Here is a 17353-nt window from a genome sequence, read left to right on the forward strand (position 1 = left end):
GGATGATGCTTTAGGTAATCAAATGCTCTTTTCTTCCCTTTTCCCCCCTCAGCTCTTCTATTCTCCTCTCCATTTTCTTCCTCTCCTCCATCTCTCTTTTGAAGGGTCCTTGCCTTCAGCATCCCAGAGCAGCCTTCGCACTGAATAAAAGTTTTAAGAAAGGGACACTGACTGATAACATTTTGTGGCCTGTGATTTTATGACGACTATTTTCACAGCTGCTCTAGTGGACGCATCTTAATGCATTCATGTCAAATGATCAAGATGTGTAAATTAGCCATGTTGGACTTATCGGTTTGCTCATAGTGTCTCATTTTGCACATGAACGGTGGCGGAGGAGGGGCAGGAAGGAGGGAGTGTTAAAGCTCTTCCCCACCACTGCTGTTCCAGCCCTGAACAGTACATCCTTAACTCTTACATCTCAGAGGCAAGAGTGCTGTCATCTCCCAGGGCTGGAAACTTGCTCTTGCCTCTGGCGATGGTCAGGACTCATTGTCTCCCTGATGTAGAGATTCTCCAGGAAGCAGGAGACTGTGCCTTTTGTAGACTGCTGAGTGACAGGCTGCAGTGGTGGTGGCCTGCAGGCACAGGCAGTCTGCATTGATTCACAGCTTATCTCAGGGACAGCTCCAGAAGACAAAGGACATTCAGGAGAAGCTGAGGGCCCTGGCGTATGAGTGGTAGAGGCTGGGGCTGGTGCTTCTTTTCAAAGGAAGCGGGATAGGAAATGGAAAGCACGTCTCCTTTAGATGTAGACAGCCCTGATTTTGAGCACTGGCTTTGCCATTTATTAGCCATGTATTGTCAGAAAGCTACTTATCCATTTCAAATCCATTTTCTCATCTTTACCTTCCTCTTTGACTTAATATACCATAAACATCTACCTATGTTAATACATATAAACCTACTTATTCCTTTATAGTAGCTGGACAATATTTTGTAAATGGATGTCTTGTGATTAAGATAACCATTTCCCTGTAGATGGTGTTGTAGACTAAATGCTTATGTCAAAGCCATGATCCTCGTTGTGGCTGTGTTTGGAGAGGGAGTCTTTAAGGAAGTAATTAAGGGAAAATGAGGTCCTAAGGGTGGCACCCTGATACAATAGGACAGGGGTCATTCTCAAAGGAGGCATCAGGGAGCGTGTTTCTCTGTGAGTGCACCTAGAGAAACCCACGTGAGGACACAGTGGAAAGGTGGTTGTCTGCAAGCCAGGAAGAGAGCCCTCACCAGAAACTGACCAGACTGGGGCTCTTATCTCAGCCTGTCAGCCTCCAGAACTGTGAGAAAATAAACTTCTGTTATTCAAGGCCACCCAACCTCTGGTATTTTGTAGCAACCTGAGTGGATGGCTATATATAAACATTCAAGTTGTTTACGTTTCCCTTATTGTGGACCATAAAGATATGTTTCTGCCTAACACTTTCATCTACTAGGTCATTGGATATTTCTTTTTCCCCTTCTTTCCATTTATTATTAAAATTTTCATATGTGTCAAAAGTTGAGGGAATGATGAACACCTATCTTACCTGTGTTTTATGGTTGTTAGCAAATACATGGTTGAAAAATTGCCCTCTAAAAAGGCTTTTCATAGTTTATACCATCTCCTGCAAACATACACAGACTACTATAAGAGAGAGGATACTTTTAGTTATAATGTCTTCAAATCCTTGGTTTGACAAGGAAAGAAAAAATCTCTTCCCAAGAGAGTATTTCTGATTGGAAGCACTTTTTTATTCTCTTCCTCTTTGTCCTTGTCTGTCCTATGTCCCTGCCCACTTCCATCCTCCAGTTTTTAGGCACACACATCCAGCCTTCTGTATTACTCACCTGTCCTGTTTAGACAGACGGCCAATAGCCCCTTTGTTCGATCTCAAAGAGCATGGCCAAACCCTTGATATGAAAGCTGAGAACAGAGACAGAGTCTTTCCAGTCTGCCATTCTTGCGTGGTTCCAGCAAAATCCTATGGGTGGAATCTTCTGTTTTGTATTCAGTGAGGCTATGTCGTCAGCTAGTAAACAAGCCCCTCTGGAGAGGCGGAGGAAGCAAGATGCATGCACGGGTTACCATGGGGACAGACAAGCCATAATAAATGTTTGGGACCTTAGCTTGACAAGGTTTTAGCAGTTTGGAGTAATTTCATTGTCAATCATCCATTAAGTCACTCCTAATGAATCACTGGGAGTGTCTTTGTTCTTCAGAATGAACCTCACATGAGCATGATTTGGGCAGAGAGCAACCTTAAAAGAAACAGGGAGACAGCAAACAGCCATTAATTTGTCAGCTCGTTGCGAATTGAGTGGCCTTTAGTCAGAGGAAGTTTCCACAAGTCACCGGAGAGGACCATGAGTTCACATGGTGGTTTTAGATGAAATCTTGACTTCTTGGTTTTACCAGGTAGCCTGGTTGCCTTCCAGAATCCTGTGCAGCTTCATGGCCCCAGGGAAGCGGGTCATGGAGGTTCCTCAGGAGGAAAGGGGGCGCTAAGAGTTGACCACTGGGCCCTCCACTCTGACTCTGCCTCTCATTTGCAGGGTGAGAGTGTGCAGCGTGTCTGTTCTTATCAAAAGACCGCTTTCCATGTAAAATGTATATAAAAGGTTTTCTCTTCCTACCCCTCTCCACCAGCTTCAGCACAGGAGGGCGTGCGTGTTTGTCGTGACTGTGGAACTTGGTAGCCATGGGCCCCCAGTGTCCTCATTGTGGTTTCAAGGCTCCCCATGATGACACTGCCATCTCATCCCATGCCTGCTCTAGTCTGCTTCCAGCCTGGTGAAATGTTGCCATTCCCCAGACTTGCCACCACTTCTCTTACATCTGAAAAGGGAGTTTCTTTTTCCCTGGAGTGTTCTTCCTCATCCTACTACCTGGGTTAAACCCACTTTTCCATAGATAACAGTCTGTCCGGGAAGTCTCACCTAACCCACTGAAAGGCTGGATGTAGTACCTTCCTTATCTCCCATAGTGTACTAAACTTACTTTACTTTTACCTGTCTCCTCTGTTGAGCTGTGAGCTTCTGGAAGGCAGGAATGACATCCTGTTCACTCTAGAAGTAACAGCCTAAAATTTGCCCTGCAAATGTTAACAGAGTAAATAAACCCTAGTGTATGTCACATCCCCAGGTGAGTCTCAGGGACCCATTGTTCAGCCCACAGAATGGAACATCCTCTCATCCCAGCATCTTTGAGGTGGTACCCTGCTCTGCTCTTCCAGGTATTATAACCATTTGCCAGTGAGCTTATAGGATGTGCCCGAGGACAGCAAAAAGACTTGATTTAGAGTTTTTAAATTAACATAGCTAATTAAAAATTAACTCATACTGAAAAATAAGTTCTGAAACAATTACAATAATTAAAATATCACTACCTTAATTGAGACTAAGCCGTGAGGTTAAAAAATAAAATTAATTAAAAAAAAAAAATCTTACATGAAGCCTGTAATTAACTGACTTTTGAATTTGATGTTTTCCAGCTTGACAAATTTGTTTCAATTAATTCATTCTTTTTTTCCTTTGAAAAATGTTTTGTAAAAATTATTGAGAAAATTAACTGGACACGTATCCTATGCCAGTTGTCACTTGATTGGTTTTTGTGAATGGGCAGGAAAGATGCAATTAACCTTCCATGGGTACCTGTTGGGCATACTGTCTTGCTTGAATCCACATGAGTCCTGCAGGTATTTGATAGAAACGGAGAGGGCAGGGCTTTGGCATCTTGTGGGGATTGCTGAGTCTTATCACTAGACATGCGCTGGGGGGAGAGAGAAACTTGGAGCACAGTCTGTAGAAACCATTAGCACCTATACAAGGAGGCTTCTGCTCCCGGTCAGGGTTGTTGCTCACTCTCAGCCTCTGCTACTGCCTCCTCCCCTGCAGGGCTTCCCTGCACCTTATTAAAGGGCCTCTTGAATACCACTTATTATTCGGTCTCCTATTATTTCCTCTAGAAAGTGGAGCTGCACCGCCCTGTCCAGTACAGGTGTGGGTGCCTGTCAGTCTCCACAGCCTCAGGGGTGCTGGAAAGAGCATATTGGAGAGGCAGCATTTACATGGAAGTGGCACGCTCCATCACCATCTTTATCCCCTTTCAATCCCGAGTCTGCTGTTTTTCAAAAACAAGATGCGTCCTGGTGATTAAATAAATGCCGACAGCTTGATTTGTTACTGTTTTGTTGTTCTGTGAAGTTCATTTACTCTAAATAATTCCCATACATGTTTGAAGTATTCAGAACCTGGTAATTAATTTTTAGCAGTCTTGATTTCTATATGCAAATTGTTAAGTAAGTATGCATATAGAGTTAAATAGCTGATGATTTTTATTTAATAGTATTTCTGGTTAGAGTTTTTTTTTCTTTTCTTTTCTTTTTTTTTTTTTTTTTTTAAGAAATGTTAGCTTCAAGAATTGGAGGAGCGGAGATTTCCCTGATAGTCCACAGGTTAAGACTGCATGCTTCCAAAGCAGGGGGTGCAGTTTCAGTTCCTGGTCTGGGGACTAGGGACTGTGCGCACTATGCTGCACTATGTGGCCAAAAGAAATAAAGAGCTATTGTAAAAAAATTACAAAAAAGAAAAACAAAAACAACTGGAGTAGAGTGATCTGTCAGTTCAGTTCAGTCGCTCAGTCGTGTCCGACTCTTTTCAACCCCGTGAACCACAGCACGCCAGGCCTCCCTGTCCATCACCGACTCCCAGAGTCCACCCAAACCCATGTCCATCGAGTCGGTGATGCCATCCAACCATCTCATCCTCTGTCGTCCCCCTCTCTTCCTGCCCTCAATCTTAATATTAGCTTAATTTATGGCAAGGTTGCAGAAAGAAAATTTATGCCACTGACCATGTGACTCCTTTGAGGGGTTGCTGCCTTCAGATGGGGTAGGCAGAGGGCACAATTGCCCATGGTTGCCCATGGTGGGCATTCTCCTATTCTTTGGGGGATATCGAGGGCATGTGACCCAGCCTTGACAGCACTAGCCCCCCTGGATACCCCTTGCTTTTATTCCTGAAGACTCAGTCTGCCCTGGAGGCCTCTCAAGAGCAGGTGCATCTGGGCTCAATAATTGATGTGAGATAGGGCCCCACATCAGTCTTTATTTATAATGTAATTTTTATATTTATTTATATGCTGGGTCTTCATTGCCACGAGGGCTTTTCTCTTGTTGCGGAGAGCAGGGGCTCCTCTTCCATCGTTGTGCGGTTCTCATTGCGGTGGCTTCTCTTGCTGCAGAGCAGGGCCTGTAGGCAGGCAGACTCAGTAACTGTGGGGTACGGGCTTAGTTGCCCCCTGGGATGTGGAATCTTCCTGGATCAGGGATCGAACCTGTGTCTTCTGCATTGGCAAGCAGATTCTTTACCACTGAGCCACCAGGGAAGCCCCACATCAACCTTTTTTAGGAGACTCCGGGTGCTTTTCATGCCACTGGCATATCGTGTTGAGGAGTTTGGATTCTGGAGTCAGCCGACCAGGTGTCATATATTGAACGTCCCTCTCGTCTGCTTTGTACAATGGGCACGGGAATAGCAGACACCGCTGTGGGTGTTTGTGTGAGAATTAAGTACAGTAATCCAATTAGAGGGCTTAGTTCACTGCCTGCATGTCAAAAGCACTGGATACGTGTGAGCTATCGTTCTGGTTATTATGAAGGCTTATTATTCACTCTGGGAATGAAATCCAGACACACAGAACAACAGACACCTATGAGGCACTTAACATGTTCCCAGGTTTGTTGGCAGCACTTATAAAGACGGACTTATTTCATCCTGATGACAACCTAAAGCAATGGTAGGGACAGCTGTTATCCCATTTCACAGGAGAGGAACCTGAGGTATAGGAGGTTAGGAAGCAGTGGAGGCAGCATTCACTTGGATCACTGTGTCGAGAGGCTGTGCTCCTTCCTGCTCCACTCAGCAGACTCACTTTCCTTGAGATCTCACTATTCACTGGGGTTATCTGGACCCCAGTGTGGATGGTGCATGTCTGTGAAATTGGCTGCAAAAGCTAAAAGAAGCTTGAGTTGGGCGATAAGGCTTGTCATATAGTCCTGCATATTTTGACATTCATTGCCTCAGCCAGCCTGGTGTTCTCCATCTCTGAGATCCATTCCAGTGGCAATCCCAAAAGGTCTACAATGCTTGGCACCTGTCAGGGAAACACTTCACTTGGTTCCTGTGGCCAGGGGTGCCAGGGGCCTGGTCCCCACATTTCTTCAGGGGTCTGATCCCATATATCTTCAGGTCCCTAAGTGTCTGTCTTCATCTTGTGGTGACCGGGAGTGTGAGAAGGGCAGTAAAGGACTGGCATGGTCATTCTCAGTGGTCGTCCAATTGTCATGCACTGTTAGCTCTGTGCTGTGTGTGTCTTGGAGAACAAGTCACAGCTGGCTAGACTGGAGCCCTAGGTGAGGGTTGGAGGGCAGTGCACTGGGAGAAGGCTGCTGTCCTGAAATGCACTGTCCTGGCTTCTCATGAGGACATCCCAGGAAGCCAGAGAATTCCACCTGGAGCCAGGAGGTTCCTGCTGCAAGTTTCTGGAAGGCCGAGCCTGGGGAGGCTATGAGGCCAGACACAGGCCCCTGCCACTCACTTCCCAGAGTGGACGCCCTTAGCTTAAGAGCTCAGAGTGAGCACTCTGTCCCTGTAGTGTCTCTCTCTTGCAGTCCATTTTCTGCTGCTAAATGCCAGGCAGCTGGGCACACACACCGGGGAGTAGGCTCCACCAGGTGGCTCCCCTGGGACCAAGGCCTGGGTCTCGTTGCTCACCTGACTGGCCTGCAAATGCACCTGGTTCCTGTTTGCAGAAGCTGAAGCTGCTGCAGGGAAGGGAGCCTCCCTGAGCAATTCAAGCCCCAGGAAGAAATATCTTCAGCTACAGCGTGTCCAGGTCCCTTGTGGAGTTCCCTGGGGCCACTGGAAGAAAACGATTGAGATTCTAGGCCTGGGTAGCCTGACAGGAGTCCTTACTTTCTGTAAGGGCAGAGCGTTCATGATCGCTGAGGGGCCCCAGAGTTGAGGGGGCATGGTATTAATATTTCTTAGAGTTGTTTTGCTTTCCCTGCTTGGGATGCAGATTTGTTTAACGGAGCGTGTGTTGGGGGAAGACGTGGGAGCATGACCTCGCCCGGCTGTGGAGAGCAGCCGTGACAGACTGACCACCTGATAGGCTTTTTGGCCCGGAAGCTGGGAGATGGCACTGTTGCTTTTGTTTTGCAGAGAGCTCCCTGTAGCCTTCTTACTCTGAGGAGCATGCACACCTCAGCCTGTAGGGTGCTGCCTAGCCAGGGGCCGGCTACTCTGCCTGTTCTAGAAAGTGCTGCTGTATGTAATGTGCTGGCTCTGAAGACCCTTCTCCAGTGACTCAGCTGAATCAACACCACCGTGTCATTCCCACCCCAAAAGCCCACACTTTCTAGTCAGATGGAATATCTGAGGGTTCCCCAGATGTGCCTCCCCACCCTGGAGTAGGTCTGACTGCTCTGCCTAGCTTGCCTTTTCTCATTTTGCTTCTTACCATCCCACCCATCCCTCAAGATCCAACTTACATATTAATGCTTCATTAATCCTTGCCCCAGAAATTGATCTCTCTTATTCTTTCAAGCTCTGTTATCATTTTATATATGCCTGTCATGGCCCTTGTTTAATTCTCCCCTGCACAATAAATATTTATGTGTCAGCTTTTTTTCCCCACCCAATTATATCACGAGTGTGTATGGCTCATAACTATCTTGTACATCCCGAAGTTCTTCACAAAACTTAAAATAGGCTGATGGATGCTCACAGTGTATGTTGATGGAACTGAAGGCAAAACTCTCCTCCTCTGGGGCACTGTATATTATAGGAAATAAGTAAAATTGGGTGCAAAGTCATATAAAGGAGTGACAGACAAAGAACCAAAGAGTGCTATGTAGCTTTTGGTCCTTGGAACACACAGGGTTCTAAAGTAATTGCTGGCCAAGATGAAGATACTGAAACTCCCAAAGCACAAAAGAATCGCTATCCTGATGCTGAAGAAAAACACGTGGCATAGACACAGAATTCCCCCTGGTTTGGGTTTTTATTCTAATTACCTCCAGCCTAAGTAAAGAGTGCAGAGTGCAAACCCGTGGTCTGTTTGTTTCCCACTTGTTTATTTGAGTATAAGTATAAATTAAATTTACCTGGAGGTCCTAACTCTCCTTTTCTTGCTTTTTTTGCCTCAGCCCTGGACCCATCCAAAGATCCCTGCCTGAAGGTGAAATGCAGCCCTCACAAGGTGTGTGTGACCCAGGACTACCAGACTGCCCTGTGTGTCAGCCGCAAGCACCTGCTCCCCAGGTAAGCCAAGGGCTCCAAGGTATTCTCCAGCCACCAGATCTGGGGTACCTGACCTCTGGCTGGGGGACGGGGGGAGGAGGGGACAGGTGTTTGGTCTGTGTCTTATGTGGTACATGGTACATGCAGTTGGCTGTGGTATGCATCTCAGTTCTCAAACACATTTGCAAAGAAAGTTAACCTTTTACTTTCCTTTGAATCAGCTTTATTTGACTCTGAGCCCTCATCCAAGCACAGAAAACCCCTTCCTGGTCATTGTGGGGGGCCATTCCTCCTCCTTGGATGACCTCAGGATCCAGGAAGTTTCTCGTTAGTCTGCTGGTTGCCACAGACATCCTCCCCATGATAATCCTTGAAGGTCCCTTGAAGTCAGAGTTGGGGGTTTATCTGCTTCAGCACTCCATGGGATGTGGGAATCTTTGCCAGACTGAGAGTCCTGGTTTGGGGTCCTGCTCCTTAAGACAGCCACACCAGAATTCCCTCTGAGAACATGTCTTCCTGTTTCCTCAGGGCGAAGCACCTGATACCTGCTTCCTCAGCGCTGGGGGAAGTCTCTCCCTTCATCTTCAGGGTTGTTAAAGCCTTTGTCCTGTACCCTCCACCCATTCTGAGCATCTGCTGGGCTTTTTTGTTGTTTAGTCGCCCAGTCGTGTCTGACTCTTTGCAACACCTTGGATTGCAGCACACCAGGCCTCCCTCTCCCTCACCATCTCCTGGAGCTTCAGTTCAGTTCAGTCGCTCAGTCGTGTCTGACTCTTTGCGACCCCATGAATCGCAGCACGCCAGGCCTCCCTGTCCATCACCAACTCCCGGAGTTCACTCAGACTCACACCCATCAAGTCAGTGATGCCATCCAGCCATCTCATCCTCGGTCGTCCCCTTCTCCTCCTGCCCCCAACCCCTCCCAGCATCAAAGTCTTTTCCAATGAGTCAACTCTTTGCATGAGGTGGCCAAAGTACTGGAGTTTCAGCTTTAGTATCATTCCTTCCAAAGAAATCCCAGGGCTGATCTCCTTCAGAATGGACTGGTTGGATCTCCTTGCAGTCCAAGGGACTCTCAAGAGTCTTCTCCAACACCATAGTTCAAAAGCATCAATTCTTTGGCGCTCAGCCTTCTTCACAGTCCAACTCTCACATACATGACTACTGGAAAAACCATAGCCTTGACTAGACAGACCTTAGTCGGCAAAGTAATGTCTCTGCTTTTGAATATACTATCTAGGTTGGTCATAACTTTTCTTCCAAGGAGTAAGCGTCTTTTAATTTCATGGCTGCAATCACCATCTGCAGTGATTTTGGAGCCCCCCAAAATAAAGTCTGACACTGTTTCCACTGTTTTCCCATCTATTTCCCATGAAGTGATGGGACCGGATGCCATGATCCTCGTTTTCTGAATGTTGAGCTTTAAGCCAACTTTTTCACTCTCCTCTTTTACTTTCATCAAGAGGCTTTTGAGTTCCTCTTCACTTTCTGCCATAAGTGTGGTGTCATCTGCATATCGAGGTTATTGATATTTCTCCCAGCAATCTTGATTCCAGCTTGTGCTTCTTCCAGTCCAGCGTTTCTCATGATGTACTCTGCATATAAGTTAAATAAGCAGGGTGACAATATACAGCCTTGACGTACTTCTTTTCCTATTTGGAACCAGTCTGTTGTTCCATGTCCAGTTCTAACTGTTGCTTCCTGGCCTGCATACAGATTTCTCAAGAGGCAGGTTAGGTGGTCTGGTATTCCCACCTCTTTCAGAATTTTCCACAGTTTATTGTGATCCACACAGTCAAAAGCTTTGGCATACCCAAGTTCATATTCATTGCATCAGTGATGCCGTCCAGCCATCTCATCCTCTGATGCCCTCTTCTCCTTCTGTGCTCAATCTTTCTCAGCATCAGGGACTTTTCCAGTGAATTGTCTGTCTGCATCAGATGACCAAAATACTGAAGCTTAGGTTTTTACAAATGAGCCTTTGAATTCAGGCTACTTCTGCCTTCAGTCCTGCAGAAATACTTGAAGTAAGAACATACACATGCACGCACGCACACACCAAACAGACTTTCTTCAAGAATGGGGTTGGATGGGACGGGGGTGGAAGAAAGGTGATTTGAGTGCCATTCCCACCCTTGTCCCTGTACTGACTCTGTAGTGGAGAGGTGCAACAAGAGGTAGTGGAGTTACACACGCTTAGGAATTATCACTTGAGTTTGGCAACTTTCTCAGCCATTTACCTGCACTGCACCATAAACTTAGGCAAAGAAGAGTAGCTTTTCCGATAAATCTGCCTTGTTGTAACATTTGCCCTTTGGTTAGTTCCAATTTGACCCTGGGACCATGCAGAATGAGTCCTATCCCATCTCTTAGTTCTTGAAGTCTGAGCAATGCTTGCCCCTGTGGCCACTCCTTTGGGGACATGCTTTCAGTTCCCTCAGTTCCTAAGAACATGTGTGGGGAGCTCCCATGCTCTGGCAGGCAGTCCAGCAGTGAAGCGGCACTTGGGAGTGGCCTGATAGCACAGGGCCCTGCCAACCCAGCACCTGCAGCCTCAGACCTGGCCTCTGTGATCACCTAACAATAGTCAAGTTTTGTCTCCATAAGACTGGGATTCAAGGTATTATAATGTACTTTGCTCTTCCCCAGTGTTCTCACTGGAATTAAAGCCAGATCTCACTCCTGAACCCTATCTAGCATATGCCAGGCATTATGCTCAGGACCTGTAGCCTTGAATTCCTCCAGTGATTTTTTCAAGTTGGTGCTTATTTTTGTCTTCATTCTAAAAATGAGAGAACTGAGGTAGAGAGAGGAGTTGGTCATTTGCTTGTATAGTTAGTAAGTGACAGCTGTGTCGAGGACTGTCGAGCTCCAAAGCTTATGTTTTTCGTCAGTACCATGCATTGGCCACATCATTTGATCTGTTTTGTCTATCCACTCATTCCTTGTCATTTAACAAAAAGGTATTAGGTACCTACTAAGTGCCAGGCCTGTGTTAGGCCTTGAGGCTGCAGAGGTAAATAACGGACTCTACTTCTCCTCTCAAGGAAAATCTAGATCACTGCATGCAGAGTGGGATGTGAAAAACAATGAATTTGTGTTGTTGTTCTTCTTCAAAAGTCCTTCTAAGGCATATATACCCTGAGAAAGCTCTCCTAGATTCTCCTGCCACACAAGACTTCTTCATTCTCTGAAGGACAATGTGGTCTCTTTGGCTGCAAATACCAAATACTCCTTGGAATAGTGTTGTGTTGATCAACCATCTGGTTTTGTGTGTGTGTGTGACATGGACAGTCCATTTCCGGTTTCCTCCTGGAATATTGCCATGTCTGTAAATCCCAGACAATAGAGTTTTAGTTATAAGCTCAAATCTGTTTGAGACACAGGCAGCAACCTCACTGGTATTCAGGCATATCTAGGCATATTCAGATGCTTTTCTGGGCATGCCGTGTTTCTGTTTGGAAACACCACCACTTTTTTGCTTGTGTTGAAAGTGTTATCCTCATCTCTGGCATCTCCTGGTGGCTATAGAGTTCAGTGGCTAAGAGTATAGATTTGAGAGTGAGACCATTCTAGGCTCCATTCCCAGGTTGGCTACTTTCTAGCTGTGTGACCTTGGCAAGTTACTCGACCTTTCTGAATCTGGGTTCCCTCCACTCTAACATGGGTTTAAAGAAAGTATTTACCCCCTTCCTCTTTCCCATTTGCTGGGATACGTCCTTTAGTGATTCTTGCAGAGAGGGTTTCTGGGTGGTAAGGTTTACTAATCCTTGCATAGCACATTTTGTGTGTATTTTTTGGTGAGAGGTCAGAAAGACGGAGGGACATAGTTTAGTGTCACATAAGGACAACTGGTTTTACAACGACTACAACAGTTATGGTAATAGATATTACTATTGTCTCATTCATTCTGGTAGGCCAGGCAGAAAACCCCTCACTTGCATGCTCCTGAGAATAAGTAGCTCATCCAGGGGCCCTGCCCACTGTCCTGTTCTGGCCTTTGGATCTCCTGCCCATGGAAGCTTGCTGCCCGCTTTGTGATCCATGGCAGGTGAGGAGTTGGACAAGAGCTGCATTTCTGATGATGAGTATCGTTCACTGACGAAAAAACAGCCCAAAGAGGAGGCTCTGACAGGGGCATGCCTGTGTCCTCCTCAGGATTGGAGAGGCCGCCCGTGTGCAGGGGGAGCTCTGTGGTGGTGGTCTCTGGGGTTGTGCCTGCCTCCCCTCCCCTTTGGAGGCTGAATTACTCAGCCCTCATCAGCCCAGTACACACCTCTTTTTGGGTCTTGGACATCTTCCCGGATGAAACATCTGTCCTTCCACATTATACTTCAGGGATCCCCTCTGACCAGGGAGGCCGTGTTGACAACTCTTATTTATTCATCAATCAGGGAAGTCATCTTTCTCTCTGAAACATCCGTAGGCAATCCCATCAGGCAGTCTGGCCTCTGCAGCAGCTCAAGGGGTAAATCCCACCTTCCAGACAGTCAGGACCGCACACACAGGCAGAGGCGGCTGGCCGGCCTGGGGCTGCTTGTGAGGCTGCGGACTTGGGCTGTCTTTGCAAGCAAGTTGAGATGGGAGGACTATAAGCGCATCCACAAGAGAAGGTCACTAGCTTTCTTTGCCCTTGGAGACTAAGTGAGTGGAGAAGCGGTTTGACACACACATTTGTGACCACCTGGCGTCAGGGTGGCTGGACTAGCAGTTTCAGTGCAAACACTCCCCCACTATTAGAATGGTATTGGGCTTGTGGTTGGTTTCATTGAGAGACTTCAGCTAAACTCAGATTCTCTTTGGAAATTCTGTGTTTTATCTCTTCCTGCTGTTGAGCTGTATTGAGTAGGGTGGTGAGAGGGTTAAATCTTGGTAGCATGTTCGTCTTTTAGGTGCTCTAAGAGGGCCATCGATGCACTTAGGAGCACTGTGAAGGAAACCTGGGGTCACGAAAGCTTCTCTTAGGTGACTTTTTCTTAACATTCTAATTTATCTTTTATATTACAGTAATTGAGGCTCATTATGGAAAACACTGAAAAGCATAGACAAATAAAAAGAAACAGAAAACAAGCCATGGTCATAGAATCTAAAAATAGTAATTAAAATATTCCAGCACATCGCCTTCCATTCTTTCCTCTACTTTTGTCCATTGATTTGTTTTTGTCAAAACTTGCTTATTGAGTGGTGTTTATCCTGTATATAACAATTTGTATTGGGTTCTCTTCAACTGATATTTACAAATAAGTACTTAATGATACCACAGCACTTTATCGATATAAATCTTAGTGATTATATAATATACAATACTAAAAATAACTTGAAATGGATCATAGACCTAAGTATAAGAGCTGAGATGATAAAGCTTTTAGAAGGAAGCAAGAGTAGTAACCTTGGGATTGATAAAGATTTCTTAAACAGAGCACAAAGAAACCATGAACTATAAATGCCAGAAAAAAAAAAGAAGAAAATCACCAAATTGGATTTCATCAAAAGTGAAAACTTTGATCTTCAAAAGACACTGTTAGGCTAATAAAAGGACAAGCCACACTGGGAGAAAATATTTGCAAAACATATGTCCAACAAAAGATTTGTTTCTAGAATATGTAATGAAAGCATATGTCCATGTAAAGACTGACTCACAAGTGTTCATAGCAGCTTTACTTGTAGTAGCTAAAAGCTGGAAACAGCCCAGACATTCATCAACAGGTGAATAGATAACAAGCTGAGGTGTATTCATTTCAATGGAGTAACATTCAACAATGAAAAAAAGAATAAGCTATTGATACATGCTACAGCATGGATGAATCTCATAATAATTCTGCTGAGTGACAGAGGACAAAAATATGAATTGTATGATTTATGTTTATAAGGCATTGTGGTGGATATAAGCTAACCATTGGTGACAGCAGGTCATGGTTTGTTTTGGGAAGTAGGTCATTGGGGTGCCTGAGCATTCTTTAATGTTTGATACTGCAAAATGGACCTTGGGGAACAGTTAAGTCAAATTCTGGTCTTAGGTGCCAAAGATCCTTGTGGCAAATCAGTTTAAGGAAGAAGAGTTTTTAGTACAGCAGTGTGTTATTCTTTCTAACTGAAGTTTTTTAAAAATATTCTCTCACTCTTCTTAAAGAGAATACCCTCTTAGGGTGTGATTGATGAAAAAAAGGACAGAGAGTCATACTACCTGCAGAGGGATCTGCTCTCAGGAATTCACTGCCAGTGGGATGGCTCATTCTGATTTATTGTTCTGGGTGGGCGAGAGATGGGGAGGGCTTCTCCCTACAGAGCGCTGAACATTGATTTTGCCTCTCTGTTGCCATTGATTTTCATTTGGAGAATGGAAAATTGAAGCATTTGTTTTAAGTCTTCCAGACAAGCTGCATTCTCAAATTCTGCATGTGCATCGTGAATGACAGGGAAGGATGTCAGGGTGGGGCTCTCAATGTCTGAGTGTACCCTTGGAAGCCTTCTGGGAGCAGTGGGAACTAATCTGTTTTTAAATAAGGAGCCAACAGCTGGTCTTCCCAGTGGGCCAGGCCCCTCTAACGTAATAGCCCTTTATCTCTACTTCCTAATTATCTGGAATAACAACGAATTCTCGGCATCAGTGAAGAATTCAGATCCAGTCGAGGCTGGCAGTGCAGTGGACCAATCTGAGAGCTCTCTGTCTTTTATGTGAACTTGAAAAGCAGAATCAAAGTGTCTGAGGTCAGAGAGAAGTACATCACAGGATGTGCCTCAAATACCAAGCTCTCAGAGGATATTTGAAAGGATGACGGTTATTTCATCTCAGTTTTGTTTTACAGCAAAGCACTGCCTCCTGCTACAGGGCCTTTGAACGGGTTGATTATACACACACGTGTCTGTCTCAGTTTGGGTGACACACAGCCACGTGGAAAGGCGGATGATTCCTAGGTACCTGGATGGCTTTCTGGTGCTTCACAACTCCAGGCATTGTTTCCAGTCACCAAAGTGGAATCCTGCCCACATTCCTTACTATAATTTTGTATGAATGCCACTCATACCCTTTCTCCAAGAGGCCTGTGTTCTATGCTAGCCTCGAGGGGTCTTTGTTTGCCACGTTGTCTAGGTAGGGTGCTAATGAGGGCTTGATGCTGTTTCTAGGCTATTTGTGGAATACATGCAGTGGAGTTCTGAGTGTGGGCCCACTTCTGAATCAGTCACCTTTCTAAACAGAAACCCCACCGCTGTGGTCCTTTGTTTTGCAAATACCTTCCCTTCCCGAGGGTGCTGAAGAAAACATAGAGAGAGTGGTTGGTTCCAGAGCTGCCACTTGCTGGTCACCTACTTTTAACCGACCAGGGTTCTTGGCCTTCCCCCGATCAATAGAAATTGGCTAGAGGCCAGACAAGAAACTCAGGCAAGGCTTTACTGGGGCCCCTACTGTAGCAGGAGGGAGTGAGAATAAAAGCCAGTTTCCCTTGCTTGTTCCTTATGTGGAGTAAGGGTGGGGGTGTGTGCAGGGCGCAGGCCAGAGGGCTGGCTGGGGTGGTGTGCCCAGTCCTGGGTAGTGTTGTGTGCAGGGCGCAGGCCAGAGGGCTGGCTGGGGTGGTGTGCCCAGCCCTTGGGTAGAGGGCTGGCTGGGGCGGTGTGCCCAGCTCTTGGTAGTTGTGTGCAGGGCGCATGTGCAGTACCCTGCTTTCACTGCCAACACCCTGTTTTTGCTCCAGTCACTTCAAAAGTGGCAGTTGCGTTTTTTGGTCTCTTGGTATCTTTTGCGTCTAGAATTTGCCCCAACTGCACATGCCCAGGGTTATTTTTAGTCCCTACAGTTTCTTTGTATTTCATTGCTGGAGGATAGATGTGTCCAGGTGCAAGCATTGCAGCAAGGGTCCCAGTCCCAGCCCGTCTCACTACTGTGTTCAGCTCACTGAGCAGAAGCGCCCTTATGGATTTCCCAAAGGGGTCTGTCGGTCTCTATTATGATCCCCATTTTACAGATGGGATTATTGAGTTTCTGTCAGTAACTCCCTTGGTTGCACAGGGCCATAAGGGACAGATTTGGAACCAGGATGGAGGGATACAGCCCCCTCTGCTGCAGAGCCACGGGCATGAGCTCTCACTGGCTAGTTCGTTTTTGCCTACAGTGCTGCAGCCCAGGAGTTGATCTGTTCCTAATCTTAGATCCCCTCCACACACACGCCTGGGAACTTTTCTCCTGACTCTTTCCCCTTATAGAGGGGTTGGTGGGGAGCTCGGCTATTAACCCCATTTCCTTCTTTCTATGCCAAAAGCAGTAATTCTGGATTCGTTTTTCCTCTCTGTGGTTTTTCCAAAAGCAATCATTCAAACTATGTGTCACTTAAAAACAGAGATATTTAATTACTTTAAACCCAAGCTATTTTTCAAAGGAAAGAAGTACCGTATGCCTCCACCCCTGAGCTGCTTCTGAGGCCTTCACTAAGCAAGACTGAACAACTCATGCAAAGCCAGTTAGCTTCTCCCCACCTTTGCTTTCCTCTCTGAAGCAGAGGGTATTGATTAGATGAGCTTGAGGACCAAAGCAGCAGAGAGTCAAAAACAATTCATAATGGAGATGAGAATCATCATGTGGAATCTGTAGTCTCCTGGCGCCAGGAGAGGAGTGAGAGGCAGACCTTTACAATGGAAGGCAGATTCACTAGGCAAGTTTCATAAATACATTAAAAATACATAAAAATCACATCTGCCAGGAAAATGTCCCAGACCCATATCTTGCCCTGCCTTGGTTTCCTTTCATCTTTTTTTTTTTTTAAACCATACTGCCAGTGCCAAAGCAGAGTTATGTCAGAAGACAGGGTAGATGAGGGCAGGGCTACTTGGTGAGGCCTCTCAGTCAGTCTCATGGTCTCCTGCCTGACTGGGCAGTTTCTGGGTATAGCTCTCAGGGACTGGATCCTCTGCCTTGCGAGAATCCTCCCCAGCTCCCTCTGCCAGCCTGCCATCCCCACCTCCTGGCTGCATTGCTAGAGAAGGGCCTCCTGCTAGAGAGGGCAGTTCAGTTTCTAATGGATCCAAAGCAAAGGAGCCTTGTCTCTTCTCTCTGGCTTTCTTTTTTTGAGCCTGA

General features: G+C 46.0%; 1 protein-coding gene across 2 annotated transcripts in view; it reads left to right on the forward strand.

Moving 5' to 3' along the window:
• SPOCK1 (SPARC (osteonectin), cwcv and kazal like domains proteoglycan 1) overlaps window positions 1–17353 on the forward strand; it is a 588532-nt gene that overhangs the window by 374396 nt on the left and 196783 nt on the right. For both annotated transcript variants that reach the window (XM_040240033.1, XM_040240034.1), the window contains one exon: window positions 8193–8307. In XM_040240033.1, coding sequence (XP_040095967.1) covers window positions 8193–8307 — 115 coding nt within the window. The remainder of the gene's footprint in view (window positions 1–8192; window positions 8308–17353) is intronic.

This window comes from Oryx dammah, unplaced genomic scaffold, assembly GCF_014754425.2.
Source record: "Oryx dammah isolate SB20612 unplaced genomic scaffold, SCBI_Odam_1.1 HiC_scaffold_5, whole genome shotgun sequence".
Taxonomy (NCBI): Eukaryota; Metazoa; Chordata; class Mammalia; order Artiodactyla; family Bovidae; genus Oryx; species Oryx dammah.